The sequence below is a fragment of the Podarcis raffonei genome, chromosome 1 (genome assembly GCF_027172205.1).
Source record: "Podarcis raffonei isolate rPodRaf1 chromosome 1, rPodRaf1.pri, whole genome shotgun sequence".
NCBI classification, from domain to species: domain Eukaryota; kingdom Metazoa; phylum Chordata; class Lepidosauria; order Squamata; family Lacertidae; genus Podarcis; species Podarcis raffonei.
The window spans coordinates 81,301,164-81,327,049 of NC_070602.1; the positions used below are offsets into that span (position 1 = coordinate 81,301,164).

At 46.7% G+C, this 25,886-nt stretch overlaps 2 protein-coding genes across 7 annotated transcripts in view; both read left to right on the forward strand.

Moving 5' to 3' along the window:
* Positions 1-8,048: 8,048 nt before the first annotated feature.
* On the forward strand, positions 8,049-15,691 carry CDK2AP2 (cyclin dependent kinase 2 associated protein 2). Of its 2 annotated transcripts, none has more exons than XM_053397692.1 (4): positions 8,049-8,543; positions 13,424-13,524; positions 13,836-13,968; positions 15,042-15,691. In XM_053397692.1, exons 1-4 carry the CDS (start codon positions 8,441-8,443, stop codon positions 15,107-15,109), a joined length of 405 nt encoding a protein of 134 aa, XP_053253667.1. In that variant the 5' UTR covers positions 8,049-8,440; the 3' UTR covers positions 15,110-15,691. The 2 variants fall into 2 exon arrangements, with proteins under 2 accessions (XP_053253667.1, XP_053253659.1); XM_053397684.1 differs by having other exon boundaries at positions 8,441-8,539.
* Positions 15,692-19,909: 4,218 nt separating this feature from the next.
* Positions 19,910-25,886, forward strand: part of PITPNM1 (phosphatidylinositol transfer protein membrane associated 1) — a 28,703-nt gene continuing 22,726 nt past the window's right edge. The window contains exons 1-4 of one of the 5 annotated variants that reach the window (XM_053397736.1): positions 19,910-20,063; positions 25,014-25,106; positions 25,299-25,513; positions 25,644-25,765. In XM_053397736.1, the coding sequence (XP_053253711.1) occupies positions 25,029-25,106; positions 25,299-25,513; positions 25,644-25,765 (415 nt within the window). In that variant the 5' untranslated portion in view covers positions 19,910-20,063; positions 25,014-25,028. Of the gene's footprint in view, positions 20,064-20,303; positions 20,666-20,989; positions 21,013-21,117; positions 21,251-25,013; positions 25,107-25,298; positions 25,514-25,643; positions 25,766-25,886 lie in introns of those variants that run through there. The other 4 variants (XM_053397726.1, XM_053397743.1, XM_053397716.1 and 1 more) reach the window with 4 other exon arrangements.

Consider the following 25,886-nt stretch of genomic DNA (forward strand, 5'->3'; position numbering starts at 1 on the left):
TACCTGGGAGGCACATCTCCTGATCTGGAAGATCTGCTAGAAGTCCTGTATCTCTGGTGTGAAAAGTGGCTACACTGTGGTGAAGGAAATGCGTGTTGCACTTGCTCAGAGCCATTCTTAGTTCATTGACCATGTTCTAGGGCAGAGCCCTGGTAATCCCTGGCTCCTTCAGTTTTGGGTGTCATTTATGAGATTTACCCCCAAGTATGCAAGGGTTAAACCACAGAGCCTAGGACTTGCCGATCAGAAGGTTGGCGGTTCGAATCCCCACAACGGGGTGAGCTCCTGTTGCTCGGTCCCTGCTCCTGTCAACCTAGCACTTTGAAAGCACATCAAAGTGTAAGTAGATAAATACCAGTAGGTACTGCTCTGGCGAGAAGGTAAACGGCGTTTCCGTGTGCTGCTCTGGTTCTCCAGAAGCGGCTTAGTCATGCTGGCCACATGACCCGGAAGCTGTACGCCGGCTCCATCGGCCAATAAAGTGAGATGAGTGCTGCAACCCCAGAGTCGGCCACACCTGGACCTAATGGTCAGGGGTCCCTTTACCTTTACCTTATGCAGGTATAGGATTGCAGCTTAATTGATTCTGCTGAATTACTTTATGTTACTGTTGATTTTTTTTTAATTGCTTGCAGTGAAATCCAGCAGTTTAGAACCAATATTGAGAAGGAACATTTGTCTATAAAGACTGTGCTTTCAAAAAGAATTGAGATTATTTGAAGAGACTTCTTTTCCCAAAGGCATTTCTTTACTGTTCTTGAAAATATGTCACATATTAGTATTGCTAGCATTTTCTTATCCCAAGATCCTGCTACTGCTACCATTTGTGGAGGCAGTGGCACACCTGCAGTTTGGGGGCCCAGAAGCTAGAACTGTTATGGGGGGGGCGGGGGGCTTCACAACTAGCAACGAGGACTGGCTAACCAGTGTTATCTTCTTCAGTGGGGTTGTTTTCAATGACCTTTACAACATCTATGCTACTGACTCTCAAACTTTGGGATTGTTGAAATATACATACCGAAAAAACAATCAATTTGAGTCATGCAACTCAAACTGCATCTACTAGATGCAATGTGGACTAGTCAACTCTGGGGCCCCTCTGGAATTAGGGGCCCTGAAGTTTAAGCTTCAATAGTTTCATAGTAGATCTGCCGGGGGGGTTGTAAAAAAGAAAAGTGTTTCACCCCACACCACTTCCCCCATCCTTGTGTCTGCAGCAACAAGCAAAGGGAAGAAAGACTTATTCTCCATTGTGAGTAACAGTGGCAGCAGGATCTTGGGATTGGCACAATCGTTGTGGGGAGGGAGCATTTTTGGGTGATCTGTGTGAAGAGAGGAATTGACAACTGGGTAAGTGTCACAGGTAGATGGGGATGGCTGGAGGTTAGAAGGCGTTGTGGGAGGATGGCTGGGAGTGGAAGGAGCTGTTGGGAGCTGAAGGGTTTGGGTGAGCTGTAAAGACGGGGGTGTAAGAGGGTTGGCAGGCGACATGAGCAGAGACGGCAGACCTTAGTAAACAAATAAGATTTCAAAAAGGTGCATGGAACATTTACTGAGCCAACAAGGTGTTGAGAATCCAAACTGTGTTTCAGGCATGCATCCTTTCTTCAGGGGAATGCATTACATAACCAATGAAGCTGCAGGCAAGAAACGTGCAGTTAGGCATAACCCCTTTGGTCAAAATAGTCGCATCGTCCTGACCTCATCCTGACACATGGTTAGTTTTTACTGAATCTTCTCCAAACGTTGCCAGCACCTCACAATTGGCTCAGGGCTAACATCCATTGTTCACAGCGCTCCTCTGATAGTTTTCTCTATCAAAAAACAAAAATCCTGCTCTGGTACAAGCTATCAAGCGCCACCAATTTAAAGCTGTGTAGATTTAGTAGAGGCTGCTTAACCTTTGCCTTCCTCCACGCTAGAGTGAATAGTTTTTCATTATCACTGCGGAACACAAATAAATCATCTTAATCCTTTCTAAATACAGCTCAAATACATTCCTGGAATATTGGCCTTTTTGCTTGCTTGTTGCATCACAACTGTCCCATTTTGGCATTCCTTGTTTAATCCCAATATTTCTTCTCCATTATGCTTAACCAAGTGGAAAGGTCCACTGAAAGGTTTAATTCTAACTAGTCAGGAGCAGAGTGCACAGGACCGAAGGTTTCATAATAAAATCTCTTTATGACCTCAAACAGCACCACAATTTTACAACATCGCTCTCCTTTGTTACACATAGAGAAGCACTTTAGCACATAAAATAAAATCAAGGTCTGAGGGAAATAATGGCTATTAATTGTTGCCATAAACTGAAATGTGTGGTAGTTTTCAGCAAATGATTAGTACCCCTTTACAGGCCTCTATAAAGTTGATAGTCTGCTATGTACATTAAAAGCTTTGAAAATGCAGATATAAGGGAAATGAATTTTAGGCTATTCCTATGCTAGCACTTGGGCTCCTTTAAAACTGAAGAAAGTTCCTGAGTCTTGAATCTCCTGGTATATTGGGCAGATATGGGTGGAAGGTAAGAGATGGGAGAAAATCCCAAACTGGATTGACAATTCCAAACTAATTCCTCCGTGGGACCACTGGGACTCCAGACATCCTTCCATGTAGTCCTTTGCTATGAAGATCCTGGTGTTAGGATTCTTGCTCCGTGTTTGCAGTCATGAGATTGTTGTCTATCACATGACGGTGTATGTTTTCATTCCACAGTTTGAGAAGTGACGGAGACAGGATGTTTATGTTACTGTGTTCCATGAAGTGGGACTATTGTCCTTTGTTCTTTCTCTCTTTGCTGTCTGATGAGAAAGAGGAAGGAGCTAAGTCAGAATGCTCCAAGTGTATTACATGTAAATAAAACTAGATTAGCCAAAATGCTGATCTATTGAGTCTGTTACGTGAACTGCAAATACTCTGCAGGATCATAAGTGTGCTGATGCTTCTTGGTCTCAGTTGCTGTGATGTTCGGGCTGAAGAAAGCTTTTGAAGCTCCCGACTGACCAGGAGGGAGAGAACCAGGGCTGGATTTAGATGAAGAGAGGCCCTAGGCTACTCCACTTGTGAAAATGGAAGAGTGTTATAAACAAAACTGAGTGAAGCCAAGGATGATGACGGATATTTAAAATTCTACAATCCACAATTTATCCTCTAAAGGACATAAGATATTATTGTTAAATACCATGGTGATTTTAAAAAATGCATAAAATTAACACTGAAAAACTTTTGCAATAACTGAATTTTGTAAACCTTTTGTGGCCTGGGTAGGCCTGGAACTAGTTCCCATGTCTTGTTCCTCTCTAAGGAATCAAGTTCATCCTTCATGGCATTTAACCATGGCTCTGCATCCTCTGAGGTTAAGCTTAGGACCTCTTGGAAGTTTGAAGGTTCCCAAACCTTCTCTGAGTTACTAACAACAGCTGTATCTGCTATGACTGTTTTAGCAAACTCTTCAGCATACCTTTTGGGTAGTTTACCCTTTGTGGCCCTTTCAGATCTGAGTACTATACACAAGCCTTCCATGCTAGGCTTCTCCTCTTTAGAAGAAGGGGAGGCCGGGTCATCCTCTTATATACCTGCTGGGATTGACAAGGCACCTGACCCTCACCTGAATCTCATAGCTCTCCTGTAGCTGCCTCCGATTACTTATCATTTAACTCTTGGGGGAAATAATTAGCATCACACGTCATGTGCATGGAAGTTGCCTAACCAATTAACCAACTAGAAGGATTACTGTCAATAGCACCAGTTTTCCTATAACTTGATATTGCTGGATAGTTTTGGTGAACTGTAAAAGCATTTTCAGTTTGCTTTATGTTGCCACCCTGGAACTTTTCTTTATTAGTGCCACTTTGTTTTGTACGATTCCTTGCAAATGAAGGAAAACAACTTTTCTGCTTGTATATGTTGGTAATATAATTTTGGTTACTGACCTCGGGGTTTGGGGAAGAAGAGGTGACAAAACTGATTTCCAATAAGTGCCCCCCCTTTATTTCCATAACAAGTCCTTGAGTCTGTACTTGAATGGTGACACCAGGGACCTAGAAGGTGCAGGCTTGTCAGTCAACCCCTGCACAGTCTCATCACGGCTGACCTTAAGGCAATTGGAGCAATTGGGCCAAATTGGGCCCTGCGGGCCACTCCTAAGGGAGCCCCTGCACCAGGGCAATCTAGATGGATTTTATTTATATCTATAAGATTTTGCAGACTTTGGCTGTGAACTGGAGCCCTACAAAAAAAAAAATCAAGTTGCACCCCACTGCTTCATATTGGGCCCCACTGGCTAGCCCTGAGTCTAATAGTTGCTGGGCCTGAGTTGCCCTGCCCTTGCATGAAGTCTTGGGTTTACAATTTTGGGAGGGGGAGACTGCCAGCTGGGGAGTGTGAGGGCTAGCAAGGCCCTAGGCTTCAGCCTTTGCCTATACATAAATCCGACACTGGAGAGAACATGCCAGTCGGGCATGTGTCCCTACCAAGGTCTTACACAAGAGTAGGACGATCCTAACACCTGAATGGTGTTCAATATTAGAGATCTACTTGAAATTAATATACATGACTAATATAGGTTCATTAATTTCTGTGGGTTTACTCTGAGCATAACTTAATTGAATGCAACTCATTGCATTATTTTGTTTCTGGAAAATGCGACTGCCCTCAGACCAGTGTATCCGTTACAATATTGTGTTGTATGAAATGTGGTTGTACAAGTGTCACAGGACAGAGGAAACCATTATATCCTCCTCATTTGCTTGAGACAAATGGAAGAAGCATTGCTGTATCACTTGGGCTTGTTGTGTATCACATGACTCCATCATTTCCTTTATGCTTTTCATACCTATATGCAACTGCTGAAAAAGATTAGCAGTTTAGAGGATTGTGTAGTAACATCCAGTTATATTTGTTTATGTTTGCATCAGATCCAGGGGCTGCGGTTCAGTCCTTGAATGACTCCTGGAGTGCAGTTGTGGGCTAGATGAGGATTAATGAGCTGAAGTTTAATCCAGACAAGATAAAGATGAGAGTGGTGGGTCAACCTAGCATGAATAAGGCAAGGGTGAGTAACCTTTCTGGCCTGAGAGCTGCACTGAGGATTGGCCAACATTTTGAGGGACACATGCCAGTGTGCACATCTTCTGTTCAAATGTACCAATCCACACACACATCTACTCACACCGTACATGTGCACACACACTCACACTCATTAGAGGCTTCTCCATACAGCCCATTTATTGAGCATCTTGATTTGCTTGCACAAAGATAGATTATGTCTGGGCTTTCCTGAGCATTTGTTCTTATTTGTTTGCACCATGAAGGAGGGTTCATTCTCATTTGTTTGCAGGGTCTTTATATGTTCCCTTTAATCAGTCATTCTGCCCCCCCCCCCTTTTAGTGCCTTTTCCCAATCACTTTCCTAACCCCAAAAAGTCTGTTTTGTTTTTAAAGCTGATTTGTTGCACTATGATGAGAGAGCACTTTAATTCACTTAAATCATGCAAAGCTACATTTCCAGTATGTTACTGAATCCCTTCCACAAAACAGCCTCACTCACTCAGAGACTGGGCGGTGGTGGCAGGAAGCAAACAGATTCACACATCAGTATATTCTGTAACATGCTTTTGACAAAATGCCCCCACCCAGACATCCTTTTTATTATGCATTCATGATACTATTGGGGTAGTCATATGTGATCCCACTTTGTTGTTCATTTCCAACTACCACATAAGCCTGTAACTTCCTGCTGAAATCCCTTAACTTTTTATTTCACAAATAATCCAGTTTTTGTTGTGCTATACTGTCCCCATAAAGCAAAAATGTGGTTCCATTGGGGAAGCAACACAGAATAAATCCACCACTACTAATGCATTTTAATTGTGCCCAGAACATTTTGCAAAATACACCTATAATACATGTAACATCGGTCTAGATGGACCAGCCCAACAGGCATGACAGGTACCAGCAAACCATTTGAATGTACGGACTGAATTACCTGTTAGCCTTGTTTGCCCTCTGATCTCTAATATAAATACAGTGGTACCTCTAGTTACAAACTTAATTTGTTCCAGAGGTCCGTTCTTAACCTGAAACTGTACTTAACTAGAGGTGTGCTTTTGCTAATGGGGCCTCTTGCTGCTGCTGCACCACCGGCACACAATTTCTGTTTTCATCCTGGGGCAAAGTTCTCAACTTGAGGCAACTCTTCCAGGTTAGCGGAGTTTGTAACCTGAAGCATTTGTGACCTGAGGTGGTTGTGTAATGTTTAAAATAGATTGCTTTTATTTGCATTTTGTCAACCTACATTATATGCAATGCTGCATTTGTCCCAAAGGTGGTGCTAGTGCAACATCCCTTGATTTTGTCCATCTGACAGGGTCAGGTTGCTTTTGTCAGTAATCTGAAAGACTGATACTGTATATATACTGTAATTCTTTGAACCGATTTCAAAAGAATGTGGAATCTGAACCTTTGAATCTGCCCCACACACCATCCAAAGAATAACTAATTTGGAGATGATATATTGCTTAATTAAAACCACTCATGAATAGACATACATGAGAGCTCAAATTACCAGCACATGGCAATTTGTGTTGAGTACAGCCATATTCCCTTCCCACCCATCCAGAGTCGTAAGTGTTGTGGATCATAATCACTACATTTTTTTCTAAGATCAGTTTTGGTTGGCTTGTTTACATCCAGCCAGATACCACAGCTGAGTATCCTCTAAGACTGCAGGTCTAGAATTGGGAAGAAGGAGAGATAAATCAGCTTCTGGATTATATCCCTTCCACTGTAGTTTGTAACTTCAAACACAGTGAGCAGTGGAGGTAGTTTAGGGGGCAGTTTAGAGGTTTCACAGTGGCTTGCAGGACTCCACAGGAAGGGTCCAGGGCATGGAGAACTACTGTCTACTCCCTTATTCGATGGAACAAACCTACTAAAAAACAGGCCCACCAGGTACCACTGTCATGTCACTAACGCATCATAATCAAGTGCCAAAGGTCAGAGGAAAATCCAACTAAGTAGGCCAATGTGTATGCTGTAGTTTTTATATTTCTTTTATTCAAATAAATGTTCGTAGGAATCTAATCCCCTTCCAAAATAACATCATTGCCCATTTGTCCCCATGGCCACTCTTTAGTCATGCAGATGGGGGTTCTTACAGGCCCTACTAGTGCCATTATCTTAACCAAGACACTGGATTGCCCCCTTCAGTGATTCCCTTCTACTACAAACTCCCATCTCGCAGATACGACGACGCAAGTTTGGTTGGAACCCATTGGCATAAACCAAACCAGAATCTGGCAGCTTGCATGCTAGCACTCAACTATGTATTTCAGCAGTGCTGAAAGAACTAAACTGGCTGCCAATCGTTATTGTTGACATACATGCCCCCCAACTACTCAGGGCCTGCCTGAGCACCAGCTGATCTGCCTTCCTAATTACACCCATCTGAACCTTAAGGTTTTCAGAGGAGACCCCTTTTAATGGTTGCTCAAGAGCCGGCCTTCTCTCAGAGTCATTGATCCTCTGCAATGCTTACTCTCTGAGAAGCACCAAAGGGAATGAACTTCAAGCGACAGTTGAAAGCTCTTCCGTTTCCACAGGCTTCCTTTAACTCTTAAAGTGTTTTAAAGCAGGCTATGTTTGCTTTCTCGCTATTGTATTGTTTTATACGGCACGGGTGTCTTTTAATTTCACCCTCTCCCCTACACTCAGGCAACGAGGGCACCGCAGGGGGTGGAGAGACAGCGGAGACGGCCCCAATCCCACCATCCGCTTAACGGCCGCACAGAGCTAGCCTAGCACCGCGGCAGGGGACTAGGAGCAAAGAGGGTCCCCGACTAGGCCGCAGCCAGGCCCTCTCGTCGCTATGGCGACAGACGAGAAGGGTGTTATGCTGCGCGGTGAGGTCACAGGGGGAGGGAGCGGGACACGTAGGCGCGGGCCGAGGGCGTCATCGGCAGCGGCCGCTCCGCTGGGCTCTGCTTGTTGGCTCGAGAGGAGAGGAAGGGGGGTCGGAGGCGCGCGTGCTCGCTCCTCTCAGGGTCAGTCCTCCCGGAACAGTGGGCGCGAGGACCGCGGCGAAGGCACGCTCCGAGGGGGCGGGGAGGGGGGAGAGCGGGCGCCTCCGGCTGTGAAACGCGCGTGCGCGCGCCTCCTCGGGCCGCCAGGAAGGAGCCCTCTCTTCGCCGGGGACCAAGCCGGGACAAGGCAGGAGACGAGGGAGGGAGGAGGAGGAGGAGTGGGAGACGGACGCGGCCAATTGGGAGGTGGGAGCGAGGGGGTCTGCCACCAATCGGCTGAGGCGGAGGACAGAACCCTGCCAGCCGGGGGGAGTGCTTGCGGGAGCCTCCCCGCCAATCCGAGGAGCGGCAGCCGCGGCCGGAGCCGGAGCAGCGCGCCAATCGCGGGCCAGCCAGCACCAGAGAGCGCGGAGTCGGGGATGTCCTACAAGCCCATCGCGCCTGCCCCCACCAGCTCCGGAGCCGCCGGCACCAGCAGCAGCAGCAGCAGCGCCAGCCCCGCCCCCGGAGCCCCGCCGGTCGGTAAGAGACACCCCCCCTCTCCCCGCCGGCCCCGCCTGACCCCCGGGCAGAGCGAGGGCGCGGAGGCGGTACGGCGGAGTCGCCTGGGCCGTGGCCGGCGCTTCCCAGTCTCCTCCTCCTCGTCTTCTCTCTGTGTCTCTTCCTCTCCCGCCCCCCCCAACCCCGGCAGGGTTTTCCCGGCCTTTTACAGCTGCTTTGCAATACAGGACTCCGGTCTCCTCGCCGCCAAAGGAGAGATGTGCATCCTGGAATTAGGATTTACTGTGTACTTGATTTATAAAAAAGGGGGGAAAAGGGACACTCTAACTCATTCCAGACCGTGCGAATGTGATTTACTCGTCACTGCGTTCTTCCTATGTAGGAAGAGCAGCAGCTGTTCGGGGAATCCTGCCGGGGAAAACAAAATGAAAGTTGAATTCTTAGGAAAGGCGTGTGTGAGCCGGAAAGGCGTGTTTAGAGTGAATCAGCAAACCGCCTTCTCTACCCAGAAATATGCCCTGCTGTGTTCATGGCTGTTGTCGCCTGAGTGTCGGGTGAATGACTTCTCCTTGGATAAGCAAGGAGGGGTGAAACTGTAGAGAGTAGTGCCGCGGCAGGTTCCTCTGTCTCTCTGTAACTTCGGTTTCCTTCTTGGGTGGAGCATCCTCTAGCAAGTGTGGGGAAACGCCAGGTTTCCCGGATCTCCTTCAGTCTATACCAAACTCTCAAGACGCACCAACAAAGGAAGGTGCAAACAGTACTGTTAGAATTAAGGAGCAGGATGCTTCAGAGTGGAGGATTTGTTTTCAGTATCAGAATTGTCCTACAAAACCCACCCCTTGTTTTCCCTCCCCCTTAGCTTTCTTAATCTCCGCAGCCTCATTCAGAAGAATTTAAAATCACTTTTTTCTTGCTGCTGTTAAACCTGTGGATCCTGGTCTATCTTCTGCCTACCCCAGCCTTTTAGCATGTGGCAATGCACAGGTACCACTAGGAAAAAAATATTGATAGGGATAGTAATTCCTCAAAGTGTTTGGATCCTAGTATTGGGGCTTAGATTCCGTTTCATTTTTTTTTACATCATTTTGTGATTTGAAAGATACTGGCTGAATTTCACTCAGAGCCTGCCTATCTGCCACAATTGGGTAATGGGAATATTCCCAGGAACATTGGCTTTTAACCCTCTTCTTTTATGTATCTTGGCTTGCTTCCAGGAGATCTCTGAAGCTACTTGCTATGCCAGCACCTTTCTCCAGTACACATTCCCTCTTTTTGGCACACTTCTATCTGAAATCTGTAGGTTAAGAGACTAGGGTGGGTAGATGTGATTCCATTTATCAGAAGCCCTTGACCTGCTGAATGTGTAGCAATTTAAAGCACTTTTGCACACACACACACGTATCATTTGTGGTTGCTTCTTCTTTTGGCTAAAACCTTGAGAGTAAGGTAAGAAAGGCCAGCAGCTGCTCTTGGTGTGAAGCCATTGGCTGTACATCATTGAAGAGTTAATAGAATACCACCTTTATTAACAGTTTAAAGAAAACTGGCTATATATTATTTTTGTATTAGCTTTTGAAAACTATTGTGAAGGAGCACTTACCTTAACAGAGTTCTACAGGAAGCTTCTGCAATGTTGTGTGTGGTTTTGGTGGCTTTGCTTGTGACAGCTGTAAGTGCATCTGTTGCACAAACAAAAGCACACAACTAAATGGGGCAGAAAATGTAGGCGACACTTTACAGTAACAAATAGGGTTAGCTAATAATCTCTATAATGGCTCAGTCTCTGATTCAATGAAGTAATCCTCTTAATAAAGTAGCTGCTGTTCTTCTCTTTCTGGAACTCTCAAATCAAAATAATTAACTTGCTTTCAATCTCCTTTCCCCCTACAAATTGACTCCAGATGCTTCACAAACTACATACTTAAACTCTTATTACTAGCACAACAGCTCCCACTCTGCTTGTAAAGAATCTGAAAACGGGAATTTTCTCAATTAAGGGCTCCATGTTTGCAGACTTTCTATTTTTAGAAACTCTATCAGTTTAATAGTTTCAGTGGTTTTTAGTCTGATTAATAGCATGTGCACACACCCTTCATCAATGCATAATATATTTATTTATTGACGGTATTTATTTGCTGATTTATAACATCAATTGTACAAGTGATGGATTGCTGCTATTGGCTGATGCTCGCATGGGTAGGGTGAGAAATGCACAATGAGGGGGGCAGCAAGGAACGGTGGTGGAATTCAAACTAATGGAGGATAGTGACATATTCTTACCAACCTGTGGAGGTGGCTTCTCTTTTTGCTCCCTTAAGAGAACAACTGTTGCCTTTATATGTTGGGCTGCAGGAAGCTAAGACAAAACCACAAGCTTCTGTGGTCAGCACTGAAAAAGCCTGGGGGAAGTGCTGAACGTTCATTTGATCAGTACATTTTAATTGTTCATGCTGTTCTGTCTTTAAAAAGTCTTGTTGACATTTTCAAGGGAAAATAAATAAAGCAAGATCACACCTAGATGTAATTCTATATTAGAATCTAAAGTGAGAGACAAGTTGTTGGGAGGGCAGGGGATTGCTTTTAGTTCAGGCCTAGCAAAGGAAGCTTGGTTATTAAAACACAGATGTGCATGAGCAACTGTTACATTTCCAGACTGGCAAAAATGGATAGGAGTAAACTAGACATTCTTGAACTGCATTCAGATCTAACACCCCAGATATGGTATATGTAGTTCTCTAATACCATATGTGTGCCAATGAATTGACTGGCTACATTTTTTCCCCCAACTTTCATTGCATTCATTGTTACTAATATGATTTCCCCTCTTTCTGTGTGAAGGGAAAGGCCATACACTTTATTCTGAGGTAGCAGTACAGCATTTTAAAAACAAACAAAAACCCCACCATATATTACAGGTAATCCCAGTTCCCCATCACAGGCCTATACAATCTCTCTTGTTCAGACATAGGCAAACTCAGCCCTCCAGATGTTTTGGGACAACAACTCCCATCATCCCTAGCTAACAGGACTAGTGGTCAGGGATGATGGGAGTTGTAGTCCCAAAACATCTGGAGGGCCGAGTTTGCCTATGCCTGCTCTTGTTAGTGGAAGGAGAATGAATGAATGAAGTGTTTATTGATTGAGTACATGAAAACTTGATGTCCTGTCAACCTTTGTAGGAAAATACTGGTACTAGCCAGGAATATTTTTATAGTCACCATCATCATGTTATATAATTTCCAGTTGGCCAGTCTTGCAAATAAATCCCCCAAAGTTGCTACCTTAATTCTTGTGTATGCTTGTGTAATCACTTGTGATATATAGCTGTCTGGAAAAGAAAGCATGTGTACATTTTTTAAACTTCATGGGAAGATGGTTGTGAATTAGTTTGTCCTGTTTTGCAATTGAAGTGGGTGATGCAAACCCTGCATTTTAATGCTTAAGAGCCTGTGATGTGTGTCTAGGACTGGCAGTGTATTAATCCCTGATGTAGGAACCACACCCAGTCCCCTTTCCCCTACTGTAGACTTCCAGGACAAGTTACAACAAAAATAACTCTTCTTCTTTTTCCAGCTGTGCGATTTGTGCCAAGCATATTGCATAAGTGTTCAGGGAGAAGCTAGGATGGTCATTTGAGGATCAGGAGCAGCAGCTTTCTGTCCATGGAGTGTTTGAAAGGCATATAAGTCAGGCACTGCCATCAAAGCCCCTTGACTGGCAGTGGCCATGCCCACACTGGAAAGGCAGGGAAGGTCACAGTATCTTCTTAGAGCATGGGGCTGATAATGCCAAGATTGCAGGTTCGATCCCTGTAGGGGACAGCTGCATGTTCCTGGGCAGGATAATCCTCGGGGTCGCTTATAACTCTGTGATTCTATGATTCTATACCCCTCACAAGAACTTACAGTGGTACCTTGCTTCTCAGACTTAATCCGTTTCAGAAGTCTGTTCCAAAACCAAAGTGTTCCAAAACCGAGGCGCGCTTTCCCATAGAAAGTAATGCAAAATGGATTAATCCATTCCAGACAATTAAAAACAACTCATAAAATAGCAATTTAACATGAATTTTACTATTTAACAAGACCTTTGATCCATAAAATGAAAGCAATAGACCAGGCTGCAGTCTACTACCCAGTATAAAAAACTGACAGTGATCTACCCATTGCCATTGGAGGGACAAGCATGTGGGGAGCGTGAAGGAGGAGTTCAAGTAGGGTGGGGAGGAAAGGGAGGCAAAAGTTCTCTCTCTGAGGAGCCAGTCAGCTTCTCTCCCTGCCCCCTGCCAGCCTTTCTGGATCCCTCCCCCCCCAGCACCCCTTCCTCACCTTCTTCATGGCTGGCACAAGCAGCCCCCGCCACTTGCATGCGTTCTCCTCACTGAAGAACTCTTACTGCAGTGGTGGCGCCAGCATCCTGCCCACGCCGTCCCGCGCCCTGTGAGGGGATGCAGCAGTAGCCACTTCTGGAGCCGAGCTGCTTGGCGTTGCTCTTGGGCCTGGAGCGTCGGCCATGGGCGACACCCAGTACCGGAGGAAGTGGTGGTTGCTGCGGCGGCACAGCCTTCCCTCGCTCAGCATTGGCCGTGGCAGCGGTGCAGCTGCTTCCGGGTGTTGCCAGTGGCCAGCGCGGCCTGCGCTGAGTAAGAGAAGCCCAGGTCAGGTTGCAAGTGAGCAGGCAACAGAAGTGTGGCACTCAAAATGGAAGTGCGCACCCCCCCAGAACGGAGTACATTCAGATTCCAAAAAAAGTTCAGGTTTGAAGCATTCAGGTTCCAAGTAGTTCGTGAACTAAGCTGTTCAAAAACCAAGGTACCACTGTAATGAGCCTTGTTAAGTCTGGTATAGGAGAGAACCCAGGACATTGTTGACTAAATTCCTCATCTCTTCTCATATTGCTTTCAGCCACGAGTGTCCCATCTCCATCTGGAGCCATCTCTGGAGCTTCTGCCCCCTTCCGACCTCTCTTCAACGATTTTGGGCCCCCTTCGATGGGCTACGTGCAGGTGAGTTTCTATTTTGGAATTGAGGGGGGACCTTGCTGGCTGGTGGAACTAATTGGGAAAACATGGTGCAATGACAAGCATCCAATCTGTGCAAGCATCGCAGCCTGTCAGACAGAACAGCCCCCCTTTTACTCCTACTGTGTGCTGTTCTGGGTGTTCCCCCCACCCCACCAGTCAATTTAGGGAGGAGATGGGAGGAAAGGCCTGTTGCGCAAGCCGAAGCCCTTCTTCAGGCCTATCCACTGATGGAGCTCATTGGGGGAATCCTGCCCAGAGTGCCTTTCACTTTTTCCCTGTCCTTGATCTTACAGGCTATGAAGCCACCAGGTGCCCAAGGCTCCCAGAGCACATACACAGACTTGCTTTCAGTCATTGAGGAGATGGGCAAGGAGATTCGACCTACCTACGCAGGCAGCAAGAGTGCTATGGAGAGGCTGAAGCGAGGTAGGAAGCTTCCTGAGAGATGAGTGCCTTCTGGTCATGGGATGTGGGAGCACATGAAATAAGTCATTCTAGCCCTGCAAGGTCTACGTAAGCCTGGAACTGAGCGAATTTATGAAGTCCCAAATGTAACCTAACCTTCCAAAATGCTCTAGAAACAATGACTCACAAATCAGACATGACACTTGTCCTTTTTTCTGGGCGGGGGGGGGGTAGTAGAATTACTTGTTTGTTAAATTTGTAGCCTGGCTTTTCTCCAAATGCTTCTCAAGGCAGCTAACATCCATAAAACATAATACTCCAGTAAGAAGGCAATAAAAACATTAAAAACTGGTAAGCAAAACAATAAAAATAGCCAGTTAAAACCAATTACAGTTTATTTACACATCAGCTTATTGACCAAAAATCTATCTGTATAAAAAGAATGTTGCCTGCTGGCAGGTCAATCAGAGGTAGTCCCTCTCAGAGCCTGGGAGCAGCCACCAAGAAGGCCCTGTTGTGATTTCTTAAATGTTACTTGCTGTTGTTCATAGCTATAGATTTTGTGAATGACTGGTTTAGCAATATCATCCAATTAACCCTTCATATCAAATTCTTTCCCCTTGAAAAGTTAGTTTCAAGCTCTCTGCTTGCCCAGGCAGAAATTGAGGGGGAAGTGTCTCCCTTGCCTTAAAGACAACTCCCAATGTAATCGGTCAACTCTGCAATTTTGAATGCAGGTAGCTGCATTATCCTGGGAACAGGTAGAACCTGCTGGATTAGCATTTCTGTACCCTTGCTTACAGTAAGGTGTTGACCTACTTTTGCAAGTGGGTTGTCTAGCTGTCCTTCGTACCTTGCTCTGCCTTCCTGCTTGTACCTTTCCTTCTTTTATACAAGCACATTTGTATAAAAGGCCGCACGATACACTTTTTCTACATGAATTAAACTTCAGCATGCATGTGATGGCATACACAAAAGCCTGGCATGGGCGAGATATGCTGCAGTTGTCAATTTTGGCAAACAAGGGACTGATGAGTTGGTGCGATGAAACTGATTGCTCAGTGTGTCTTAAGTCTTGTGCCTTTCCTTCGCAGGAATTATTCATGCCCGGGCGCTGGTTAGAGAGTGTCTGGCAGAGACAGAGCGCAATGCCCGAACGTAACAGTCGCTTCCTCCTGGCGCTGCCCCTGGAGGACCCTGGCACTTTCTGGCCAATCAACATTTTGGAATCTGGAGATCTCCCCCCACCCTCACCCCTTCAAATCTTTCCACCAATCAGTGTCTCAAGTCCTAGAACTGTGATCACCTTCAAAGACCTTTACACCAATTGGCGCCTAATAATCTGAAGCTTCTACTGCATCACAGAACTTCCCACCAATTGGCACTCTGGGAGTAGATGCAGAAAAGAGCTTGTTGCTTACACCTTCTGGTCAACTGATGAGAATAATGGCTGGTAGCAAGTCTATGTCTTTATAAATGCAAGGTTTTTTTAAATAAATAAATAAAAGGAAAAGGTTGGAATTTGGATTACCTATTCTTCGCTGTGGTTTTCTATTTTTGCCCCCCATGTGGTGGTGAAGGAAGTAGTCTCTTCCTCACTAAGACATTACCGAGGGCCCATAGTGGAAGATGTGCTTTTTTAGTAAAGCAGCACAAGGCCTTCCCTACCACTTGTAAAAGAAGCCTCAGCCAGCAGTCACTGAGCCTGTATTGGGAAACTTGTAATAAAATATTTCTACTCCTATCTAATCTGTCTGTGCTGTTATTACTGTGTCAAAGCTCCAATCTCTCATGCTGTTCTGTAAAGTTGTCCCAAATTCCTCCTCCTCCATTTTTGTTGGTTTTTGAGGGTATTGTTGTTAAGTTTCCGGTTGCTTCTGCTTTTAACCAAGGAAAACCAAGCCAGGTTCTTTAGAAGAGTCCTAACTTGATGCCTGTTTTCGCACTCGGTACCTTCATTGCAGAAGTGATTATCTCCAAACCAGAAATGAAACTAGCCTTAGTGTCTCAGTACAAAATTGGTTTTTATTTCGTATGACTCTTACTCAGGATTATACTGGCCTCCTGTTTCATTCCCAAGGTTGTTACTGGGACAAGGCTGGATGCTATGAGCATAGCTAGGTTCTATGAATGGAGCATGGGTCTCCAAAGCAAGGTGTATCCGAGATTTGCATGTAAGAAGTGGCTAAGAGTGGCTTGCTCATGCCTGCTAGCTGTAGAAAAAGAAGGGTGGCATGAGGATTGAGCAAGAATCTATAAGTAAGCACTCTCTTTCTGTCTGGATTCTCTTCCACAAATGGCCTGCCTTCACATTAAAGCTGGGAGGTAAACTTTGGTTGTGTGTTTGCTGGCGTAAAGTGTCCTTCAGCCCTTAAGGCTACTACTGACTGGTAATTCACAATGTGCCCAAAGGTGAGATGAGAAGGTGCGTTGTTCTTGAGGAATACCTAGTCTGGGCCACCTTAGAAAAAGGCAGAGGGTGGCAAATATTCCAAACCCGTTTGGCCTAAAATGCCCCTTTTGTTTTCTAGAGACTTTTGGCCACTTGAAAAGTGCAGAACAGGGTTGCACATTTGGTCCAAGAATACTTGCTAAGTCTTAAAAGCTTTTATTAGAACTGAAGGGGGATTAAGAGATTTTTATACTGCTTCTTGTAATAGTCTTGAGGTGGTGTAAACAATTTAAAATGCAATACAATGCAGTAAAATAAATGCAGCTGAAAGCAATTAAATCAGATGCTGGAGCTAAGCAACAGCAAAAGTTAGGAAACACGTTTTAAGCAGGTGCAGAAATAACACTTTTCTTTTTAATGCTTTTTTTAAATAAAAAAGTTGAATTATGAACACAGTTTGGTTGGTATAATCCTACTTTGCAAGTAAGCTCTGTTCAGATAACTAAGGCTTACTTGCAAGTAGAGGTGTGTAAAAACGGGTCTAAGGAGTCATCCGAGTAGTTTTGGTTTTTGTGTTTGATAAATTGTCTGACTGTGCAGTAGTATAAACAATATTAAATGCTACCCTTTGAGACTCGCCTTAAGAATGCCCATTTGTACTTCGATCTTTGCCTGCCTTTAATGAGAAGATGCACCCTAGGCATATTAGGTGAATCAAAATCTCTATTTTGAAAGCTTTTTAAAGATAGCCCTTTTTGTGTGCAGTAGGTTCGCGTTCTGGGGGGTTCTCCTGACCCTCCGGAGCGGATGTGGGGAAGGAGAGCCCCATTGTGCTGGTGGGATCCCTTGCACTGGCTTCTCTCAGCACACCAGGTTAGTTGAATCCAGGCCTCTGTGTGCAAGTATCTGGGGTAGACCTGTCTCCTGTCGCTCATAATATAGTATCATAGAATCAGAATCTTAGAGTTGGATGGGACCCCAGGGGCAATCTAGTCCAACCCCCTGTCATGCAGAAATATCAGAACTAGGTAATTCCATACCTATATCCACATGGAAGTCAGTACAGTGGTACCTCGGGTTAAGTACTTAATTCGTTCCGGAGGTCCGTTCTTAACCTGAAGCACCACTTTAGCTAATGGGGCCTCCTGCTGCCACCGCGCCGCTGGAGCACGATTTCTGTTCTTATCCTGAAGCAAAGTTCTTAACCTGAGGTACTATTTCTGGGTTAGCGGAGTCTGTAACCTGAAGCGTATGTAACCCGAGGTACCACTGTATCAAAAAATTTCACAGAGGTGGGATGAAGTAATAGTTCCTTTGGCTTGTGACATCCTTTGAGAGCTTGGGAAATGTGAGTTTCCTGCGGCAGAAGCATAACCTTGAGAGAAACATGCAAGGGACTGCAAAACAAAGTGATAGGCAATATTGTGTAAAAGCCTGAAGGATACAGCTGCAGTTAAATATTTTTCATTAACCAGGCTACAGTGCTAAGCCAAAAATCTATGTTCTATCAGATCAATGAGAACCACTACTCTCTTCTTCGATCATTGCATATTGCAGGAAGAAACTCTTCAATATACAAGCAGCCTCTGAATGTGAAATAAAATGTACATGTAGGATTTAATTTCTAGAATTAATATTGTTAATTATTATTATTATTATTGTTAAAAGTTAATATTGGAGTAAAATGGTGCTGTTTTAAGTTTTAATGGTGTTACATTAACTGCACTTAATCATTTTGTTAGCTGTTTAGTTTGGGGAAAGAATGTTAGGAAAGGAATGAGGTCACGTGGCTCTTAAGTGAACTGTTTATACTGAGTCGTGATTTGTAGAAATTTGAGATTGGAGGAGGGAGAGAGATGCAAAACATGTGTGTACCTTAACCTAAGGAGCAATATTTCCGACTCTGTACACTTATCAGAGACTGAGTCCTGCTTAAATCTGTGAGGTTTATTGATCAAGGTGCAAAGGATCACCCCTCTCAGCCAGTGTTTCTTCCAGGAGTAGGAAGCCTGTGGCCCAGCAGATGTTTTTGGGACTCCCAACTCTCATCAGCCCCACCATGGCCAATAGGTGGAGAAAATAAGAGTTGCAGTATAGCCAGAAGTTACCTGTTGCTGGTGTGTGTGTGTGCACGCACATTCAGTGAAACAAGTTGTGGACCTTGAAGAATGAATGCTTTGTTAGCAGCAGTTCGAAACAAAGAAATGGGAAGCTGAAATTAGTAGCAAACTGGAATATACCACAGTACAGAACAAAATGACCTGTCAAACTATGCCACCACAAAGAACACTATAAATGTGGATAAAAACAAGATTGTGCTGGAATGTGAATATCCCAGCTTGCAACATTCTAAATCCAGATATACCATAGATTTTGATAAAGGAGTTCTATTGGCAGTTTTCCTTTTACCCTCTTCCTAGTGTTAAAGGTTCTCTTGTTCACTTCTGTGTAAACGTGAAGGTCAGGCTGCTTGCTTAGATCCCTTTCCTAAGTACCGTAACTACAAAAAAACTGTAGCTCAGCTGGGTGTGGTGTTTTGAGCAAAAGTACTTTGGATACAAGAGCTAAATGTGAAAACATAAATTCCTTGGGAAGTGGCAATGTACTAAATATGCAAAAGTTTGGATCTAAATTGAACCTTGCCTAGTAATGTAAGTGTCTTTATTCTGAAAAGGGACTTGCTGTTAAAAGAGTTGCCCATTACCAAATTGGAATGCTGTAGTTCTGAAATCAGCTGAACTGGCATTCAGCGGAGGTTAAAATAATGTGCTTTTGTTCTCTGTTGTCCTCAACAATAATAGGAAGGTGAATGAGAAGAATATAGGCTTCTTATTTTTCTTTTTAAATATTTGCAAAAAAGAAAAAAAAGCTGTACTATATGGTGGGAAATATGACAGTAAGTTGTATGGCAGCCTGTTCCTTCATCAGGCATAAACACTGGGGCTGTTATTGGACATGTCTGAATGCTGGATTAATTTTGTCCTATGGAAAAAGTGATATTTCTGTTACTTACACAATAGTATGAGTGTAATGCTTGTTTTGCTAATCTTCTACAACCTCTCATACACATAAACGCTGCAAGGCTTATTGAAGACCTTCAGTGCACTCAGTGGGATGGAGGGGCGCTGTGATCCTAAGCAGGCAGGGGGTGTGCGGGGCTTTGTCAGAGCGATGAAAGCTGTATCTAAAAGTCAGCGAGAGAGATAATCTGCTGGCGATCAATTCCGTTTTGACAGTTCGAATGTGGGTCTAACGCAAAAGTCTTCCAGAGCTGAGTAAGGCTTTAAAAAAATAAACCATGGGTGTTTTTTAATATATAATGTCGATCATTGGGGGACTTGCGCACAAATATGTTCTGGAGCCTTCTTTAGCCGCGACGCCGCTCCACAGCTGCCCGTTCCTTTGGGTTATTGACGTCACCAGCATCTTGACGTCACTGGCGTTTCCCGGGTAATGAGCTGTGATGTCACAGGAGGAGGAGTGGGGGAGAAGAACGCGCGCGCCGAGTTCCCCCCGCCCCGCCTTCCGAGCTACGGAGCGCAGTTTCTATGGAAACCTCCGCCTGTGCTAAAAAAGGACTGGGTTGGCAAGCGGCCTCGCTCGCTCCTACGAGTCTCGAATCCAAAGCCTGGAGGGAACCCCGGGGCTTAGGCATCCTCCCGCGGCCCCCGCTTGCGCGCTGCTGGATTGCATTGCTGCTTCGCGACACCTCCTCGGCTGCGCGGTGTGTGCTTGCATCCCAAGCTCGGCGCATAATAAACGTGACTCTACCGCCGCCGGCCCCGTCCCCTCTACCTGGAAAGATCCCCGCCCTCGAGGCGCCACACTGCAACTGTTGCCCCCAGCGCCCCTCCCTCCTCCCCCTGCTTCTCCGCTGCCTTGCACGGAGCCTGCCTCCTCCCGCTGCCCCCACCACCTCTGCACTCCTTCACACGAGCCGCGTTTCCTTCCCCTGCCCGATCCCCTCCCAGTCACGCTCTCTCCTCCCCCCTCCTCCCCAAGCAAGGACGGCGAGACTGCGGCTGAGCGGGCGCGCTTCTCTGCTGCGGCGACGCGGACGGCCCGACTAGCTTCGCCTGTCCCTGCCCGGGCGAGACCCCCGCCTGCCTCCCGTGCCGCCCCCATCGCCCGCCCAGCCCCACACCATGATCCCGCCGCGGGAGCCGATGCCCGGCCGCGCGCGAGCAGCGCGGGGCAGCGCGAGGATGGGAGCGGGGGGGCAGACTCTGTGAGGCCGGCGCTCCCGGCTCCTTCGCCCCCCGAGCCCCGTCGCAGGCAGCATACCGCTGCTCACCCCGCCGCCGGCAGCCCTCCAGCGAGCCACAGGTCTGGGCCCGGGAGCGGGTGGCGGCCGTGTGGGTCCACGCAGGGCAGGGAGGCGAGGGAGCGGGGCTGGGAGCCCGCGGAGAGGCGTGTGCATGCTTGGGGTGCAGAAGGCGCCACGGGGGGCCCCGCAGGGAGAAGTGGGCGCTTTGCCTCCTGGGCCCCTGAAAGTGAAACCATGTGGCCCAGCGCGTCTTCCCCACTTCTGGAAACCGCTGTGGGGTAGGATTGGAACTCAGTGCCGACCGTTCTGTGGGGCTTAGGTGGCTCCGTTCTCCCGCGTCTGGGAGGATCTCTGCCCTGCGTGAAGGGATGTGGCGCTAAACGACGTACATTCTCTGGCTCTCCCTGTGAGTTTGTGGGCTTTGCTGAGGCTTGCCTCGAGCCTTGGTTCAAATGTTTGCTGGAGTTTCGCCACTCGAAGCCTGGGCTTAACGGAATCTTGGCTGCTGGGCGGGGATGCGCTTGAACTGCTGCCTCTTGAGTTGCTCTGTCAGGTTGCCATCATGTGCCCCCCCCCCAGCAGGGCTCCTGTGCCTTGTATGTCGTAAAATGAACGCAGGAGCTGAAGGCTTCGCAAGCGGTTGGGTAAACAGCACCTTCTAACTTCGACTGTGCTAGGATTAATGAGGGTGTCGTGGGAAAGGGATAGCAGCACTTTATTTTTTTGGTCAGGGCAAGCATATTGAAACCCCGGCTGTTAGGTGGGAGTGAGCTCAGTGTTTCTTGAGGCGAGTGTGCTTTGTGGCAGCTTTGCTTCCGTTCTCCTTCATGAGGAGAAAAAACATCAATTTGGAGCTCAATACGCCAAGAGGCAAACAAAAATTCATAGCGTCCTGAGTTTAGGGCTAAACTACTGAAGACCCTGCAATAAAATCCTGCATATGTTTACTCAGAAGTATGTCAGATGGATGCTAGTGTAGACTTTCCCCCAGCAAGTGTGCTTAGTAAAACTGTGCAGTTCTGCAGCCTAATCCCAATGCATAAGTAATGTTGCAGTCCTAACCCCTAACTCCACTTACCTGAGTGTATACTGCTTGGGATTGAGCAGACAGGGTGAAGATGGCACTCCAAGTGTACCTAGGATTGAACCTTAAACATATTCCATCCTGTTATCTATCATCTTTCTACGCACCATTTAAATGCTGACAGTTATTTGGTCTGGATAAAAAGAGAGCATGTTCCCAACAAGTGTGTGTGTGCATATGTGCATGTGTAGGCTGGAATTCGAACTGCTGAGGCTGGGAGATTTGCAGAAGAAAACAAGATGCATATTAAATGCGTAGCTGGCCAAGGGGATTGCTTGCATCTGAGACATGAGAGTGCTTGGGCATGAAGTTATTGCTGGACATGACTTTATAAGGGAATATGAAATTCTGTTAAGAGGCTTGCTGGTGCAATTCGTGGGAACAAACCAACTTCATATGAAACATGAATAGGGCACTGTGTTCGCTCTTTAATCTTTTGACTCAGGCATGGTACCACCCCACTCTCCCCCAAAACAAGAATTTCTCTCCAGGGTCTCAGGTGATCACAACTGGAGATGAGAATACTGTGTGAGATGCACATGAAGAAGTTTCTCTGGTGGTGGAAGGGTTTTGTTTTCAAGCTCAGAATCTTAAATACTGAGCCTTGGAAGAAGTACACTTGCAAATGATTATTGGGTAGTGAAGGAGCCAGGGGTAGGATGTCACCTCCCCTTGGAGCTAGCAACACAGCAGGGATGCCTTTCAGCTGCCTCCATGTGTTATGCTCAGCCCACCTTTTCCCATACAGACATCTCTGGCAATGGTACAAGTTGCTGACTAGTGCTTACTGCCCATGCTGCGTTATTTTGAATACGATGGTGGGCAGTCTTCTGACAACTCACAGCGCTGTTTTCAGGATCTGGTGTGCAAGGATTTGTATGCATGGGGATTATAACACTCGACAGCCTTGCAGGGCTGTTGCTTAGATTACTGAGATAATTTATGTTATATTTTGAAATGCTTTAAATGTGCTACATAAATGTTTAAGTATTCTTAAGGAAAGCTGAGTGTTGGTGCAAAGTGCAAGGGCCAAGAGGCAGAGCAGGAGGATGTGTGGGCATGGCAGGGAACATACAGGAGAACTGTCCACTATTAAAGTTGCAGACTTTTTTTCCTGGCAGGACTCCTGTGCCTTTAAAGGTTTCATGATAGGCAGAGATTCAGGCTGCACACACACCCCTGCCAAGAATCCTGGGAACTGTAGTTTGTTACGGGTGCTGAGAATTGTAGCTCTGTGGGGTAAACTATAGTGCCCGGGATTCTTTGGAGGGGGAGGGATGTGATTAGAGCAAACTTGTTTAGGAGGGGGCCGGTTCACTGCCCCTCAGACCTTGTGGCAGGCCGGACTATGCGCACACACGTGTGCACGCGGCGGAGGGAGGCATCTCCCTCCTCCCCTCCCCTCCCCTCCCCCTGCTTTCCTATCTCCTCCACCGCTCTGCCTGCGGTTGGGAGCCAGTGGCGGTGGCAGCACCCCTCCTTTCCAGGCCACATTTCCTGGGCGCCAGGTGCGGGGCCAGCTACACCTGTTTTATTTCTGCCTGCCATGCGGTTGTAAAAGGCATAGGAGGAGACAAAAAGATGGCCATTCTAAGTCTTTGCCAAGGTGGTTTACAACGTGCCACAAAGCAAGAACTTGAAGTGCAAGGTTTGGATTTTTGGGCTGTCCTATACATGTTTTAACACCACTGGGATTGTTCAGTCAGTAGAGCAGGAGACTCTTAATCTCAGGTCATGGTTTTGAGCCCCACTTTGGGCAACTCTACAATTCTATGATTCTAAGAGTTGCTCCATAATGAACATGTTTAGGATTGATGGCAAGGTACATTCATGACTTGAGCAGCTCCATACTGTGTGGGAAGGCAGAAGACCCCAGCCTTAGAGAAACAAGCAGTTTGAAGTTTGCTGATGTAGTAACAGAGGTAAACGTAAGTGTAAGGGCAGTGTGGGGATGCATAGATGGGAGGAGTGGAGAGTGTGTTGGATATGCCTGTTGCATAGGCAGGTTAGAGCAAGCTAGGTGGACTTCAAACCTATGGGATCTGCTGTGTTTTTTACTAGAACCCCAAGATCCACCAACCAGTGCCAGGTACAACTAGTGGCTCAGCCAGGTGGACATATGCTAAGGATGGAGGAATAGGGTGCTTTGTCTGAACGCATGCTCAGCACAGGAATTAGCAATCAGTACCAAAACCTAGCACAGAAGTCCTTTCACACAAAATTCCACCCCTCGGTCCCCACATAAACAACTACCTGACTTTTAGAAGATATCTGAAGGCAGCCCTGTATAGGGAGGTTTTTAATGTTTGATGTTTTACTGTGCTTTTGTCATTAGTTGGAAGCTGCCCAGAGTGGCTGGGGCAACCCAGTCAGATGGGCAGCACATAAATTTATTATTATTAATATTAATATTAGTATCCAAGAACCTAATGTAAGTGTGAGATGAGGGACTTTTTACTTCTTGCTATTATTGGACAACTGTGAGTCAGAAACCTTTGCCAGTCAACCAGAGAACTGGCAAGTGCTGCTGATATGCTCTCCACTCACCCTGGGGTTAAAGGACTCCAGAGTCCAGCAAGGAGTGGAGCGTCAAAATGATGGCACTTCTCTCTGGCTCCCCACCGCATTTCCTTTCCAGTGTGTTGAAACTCCCTAGCCTCTCATTGGCCTACAGTTACTATGGAAACCTACCCAGTGGGTTGTAGTTTGGAATAAGGTCAAATGGGGATTTCTTTCAGGCATCTCTCCTTCTGTGGAAGCGAGAACATAGTTAAGCGTTGCCACCTTTTGTCAGAGAATCCTTGTCACCCTCATATGTAGGTAGTAATTCATCTCAACACATGCCTGTTTCCTCACAGGCTGAACTGAAGCAAAACAAAGCGCCTGTGTGGGGTTCATGAAATTATTCAGATAGGTGAAAAAGCAAAAACATTGACACAGTGCATGGGACAAAATGTCCCTCTCAAAGGAAATGAGATCTCTGTGGTAGATGTTCTGGGAGGCACTATTGTTCACATCTCAGGTGCTTTCAGCTGACTTAACCTCACCTTCCCAGTTGAACCACACCTCCTCTCTATAGGAAGGTGCCATACCTTGAGTCAGATCATCAGACCATTGCTCCATCTAGTTCAGTATTGTCAACACTGACTGGCAGCAGCTCTCCAGGGTTTCAGGGAGGCCTCTCTCCGAGCCCTACCTGGAGCTGCTGGGAATTGAACCTGGGACCGTAAATAGATCCCTCAGTGCACAGTGGCCACTCACATAGCTCTCCCATCTCTGTCCTGGCTGCGTGTACTTATTCCCTGCTCTGCTTCGACTCACAGGCCCTGACTGCCAAAATGTTGATCAAGGAATATCACATTCTGCTGCCCATGAGCCTGACAGAGTACCAAGTGGCTCAGCTCTACATGATTCAGGTAACCTTGGTGTTGAATGAGCTGGTGGGTGCCTGCACCAGATGGGTGTGGCTCAAGCCCTGTGATCGACAGGGCTGGGTGGGTGGGTAAGGATCAGAAGCTGAGCAGGACTGAGGGATGTGAGAGAGGGGTTGTAGGGTGAGGGATGTTGTGGGGCACAGGCTGAGCAGAGCTGGCTCTCATGCTCCCTAGAAGAAGAGCCGTGAGGAGTCGAGCGGCGAGGGCAGTGGGGTGGAGATCCTGTCCAACCGGCCCTACAGCGATGGCCCAGGCGGCAGCGGTCAGTATACACACAAGATCTACCATGTGGGCTCTCACATCCCTAGCTGGTTCCGTGCCCTCCTACCCAAGGCAGCTCTGCAGGTGGAGGAAGAGTCCTGGAATGCCTATCCCTACACGCGCACCAGGTAAAATGGGGGCGAACCTCGGCAGGGGAGGGGGAAAGCTGAGGGGGCTGTATCCTGACCAGAGGCTGGGGCCTGAGAGCTCAAGGCAGGTGGGGGCAAGGCTGCCAGTTTCACCGCCTTTCCCCTGCAGATACACCTGCCCCTTTGTGGAGAAGTTTTCTATTGAGATTGAGACCTATTACCGACCAGACGCTGGGAAACAGAACAATGTCTTCAACCTGAGTGCTGTGGAGCGCAGGCAAAGGATTCTGGGTGAGTGTTCAAAGACGGGGCGTCCCCTACCCTTTTTGTGTTACGGAGGATGTTGCGGGACATGTTGGTACTGCCATGCAGAGTTTCTGGGGCAGGGCAGGTGGGTGAAGCTAGTGAGGGA

What these genes read in the sequence shown, in the direction of transcription:
- CDK2AP2 (XM_053397692.1), top strand. Translation starts at nt 8,441, where the DNA reads ATGTCCTACAAGCCCATCGCGCCTGCCCCCACCAGCTCCGGAGCCGCC. An exon ending in CTTCGATGGGCTACGTGCAG is followed by an intron (nt 13,525 to 13,835) that starts GTGAGTTTCTAT and finishes TTGATCTTACAG; the next exon opens with GCTATGAAGCCACCAGGTGC. An exon ending in TATGGAGAGGCTGAAGCGAG is followed by an intron (nt 13,969 to 15,041) that starts GTAGGAAGCTTC and finishes TTTCCTTCGCAG; the next exon opens with GAATTATTCATGCCCGGGCG.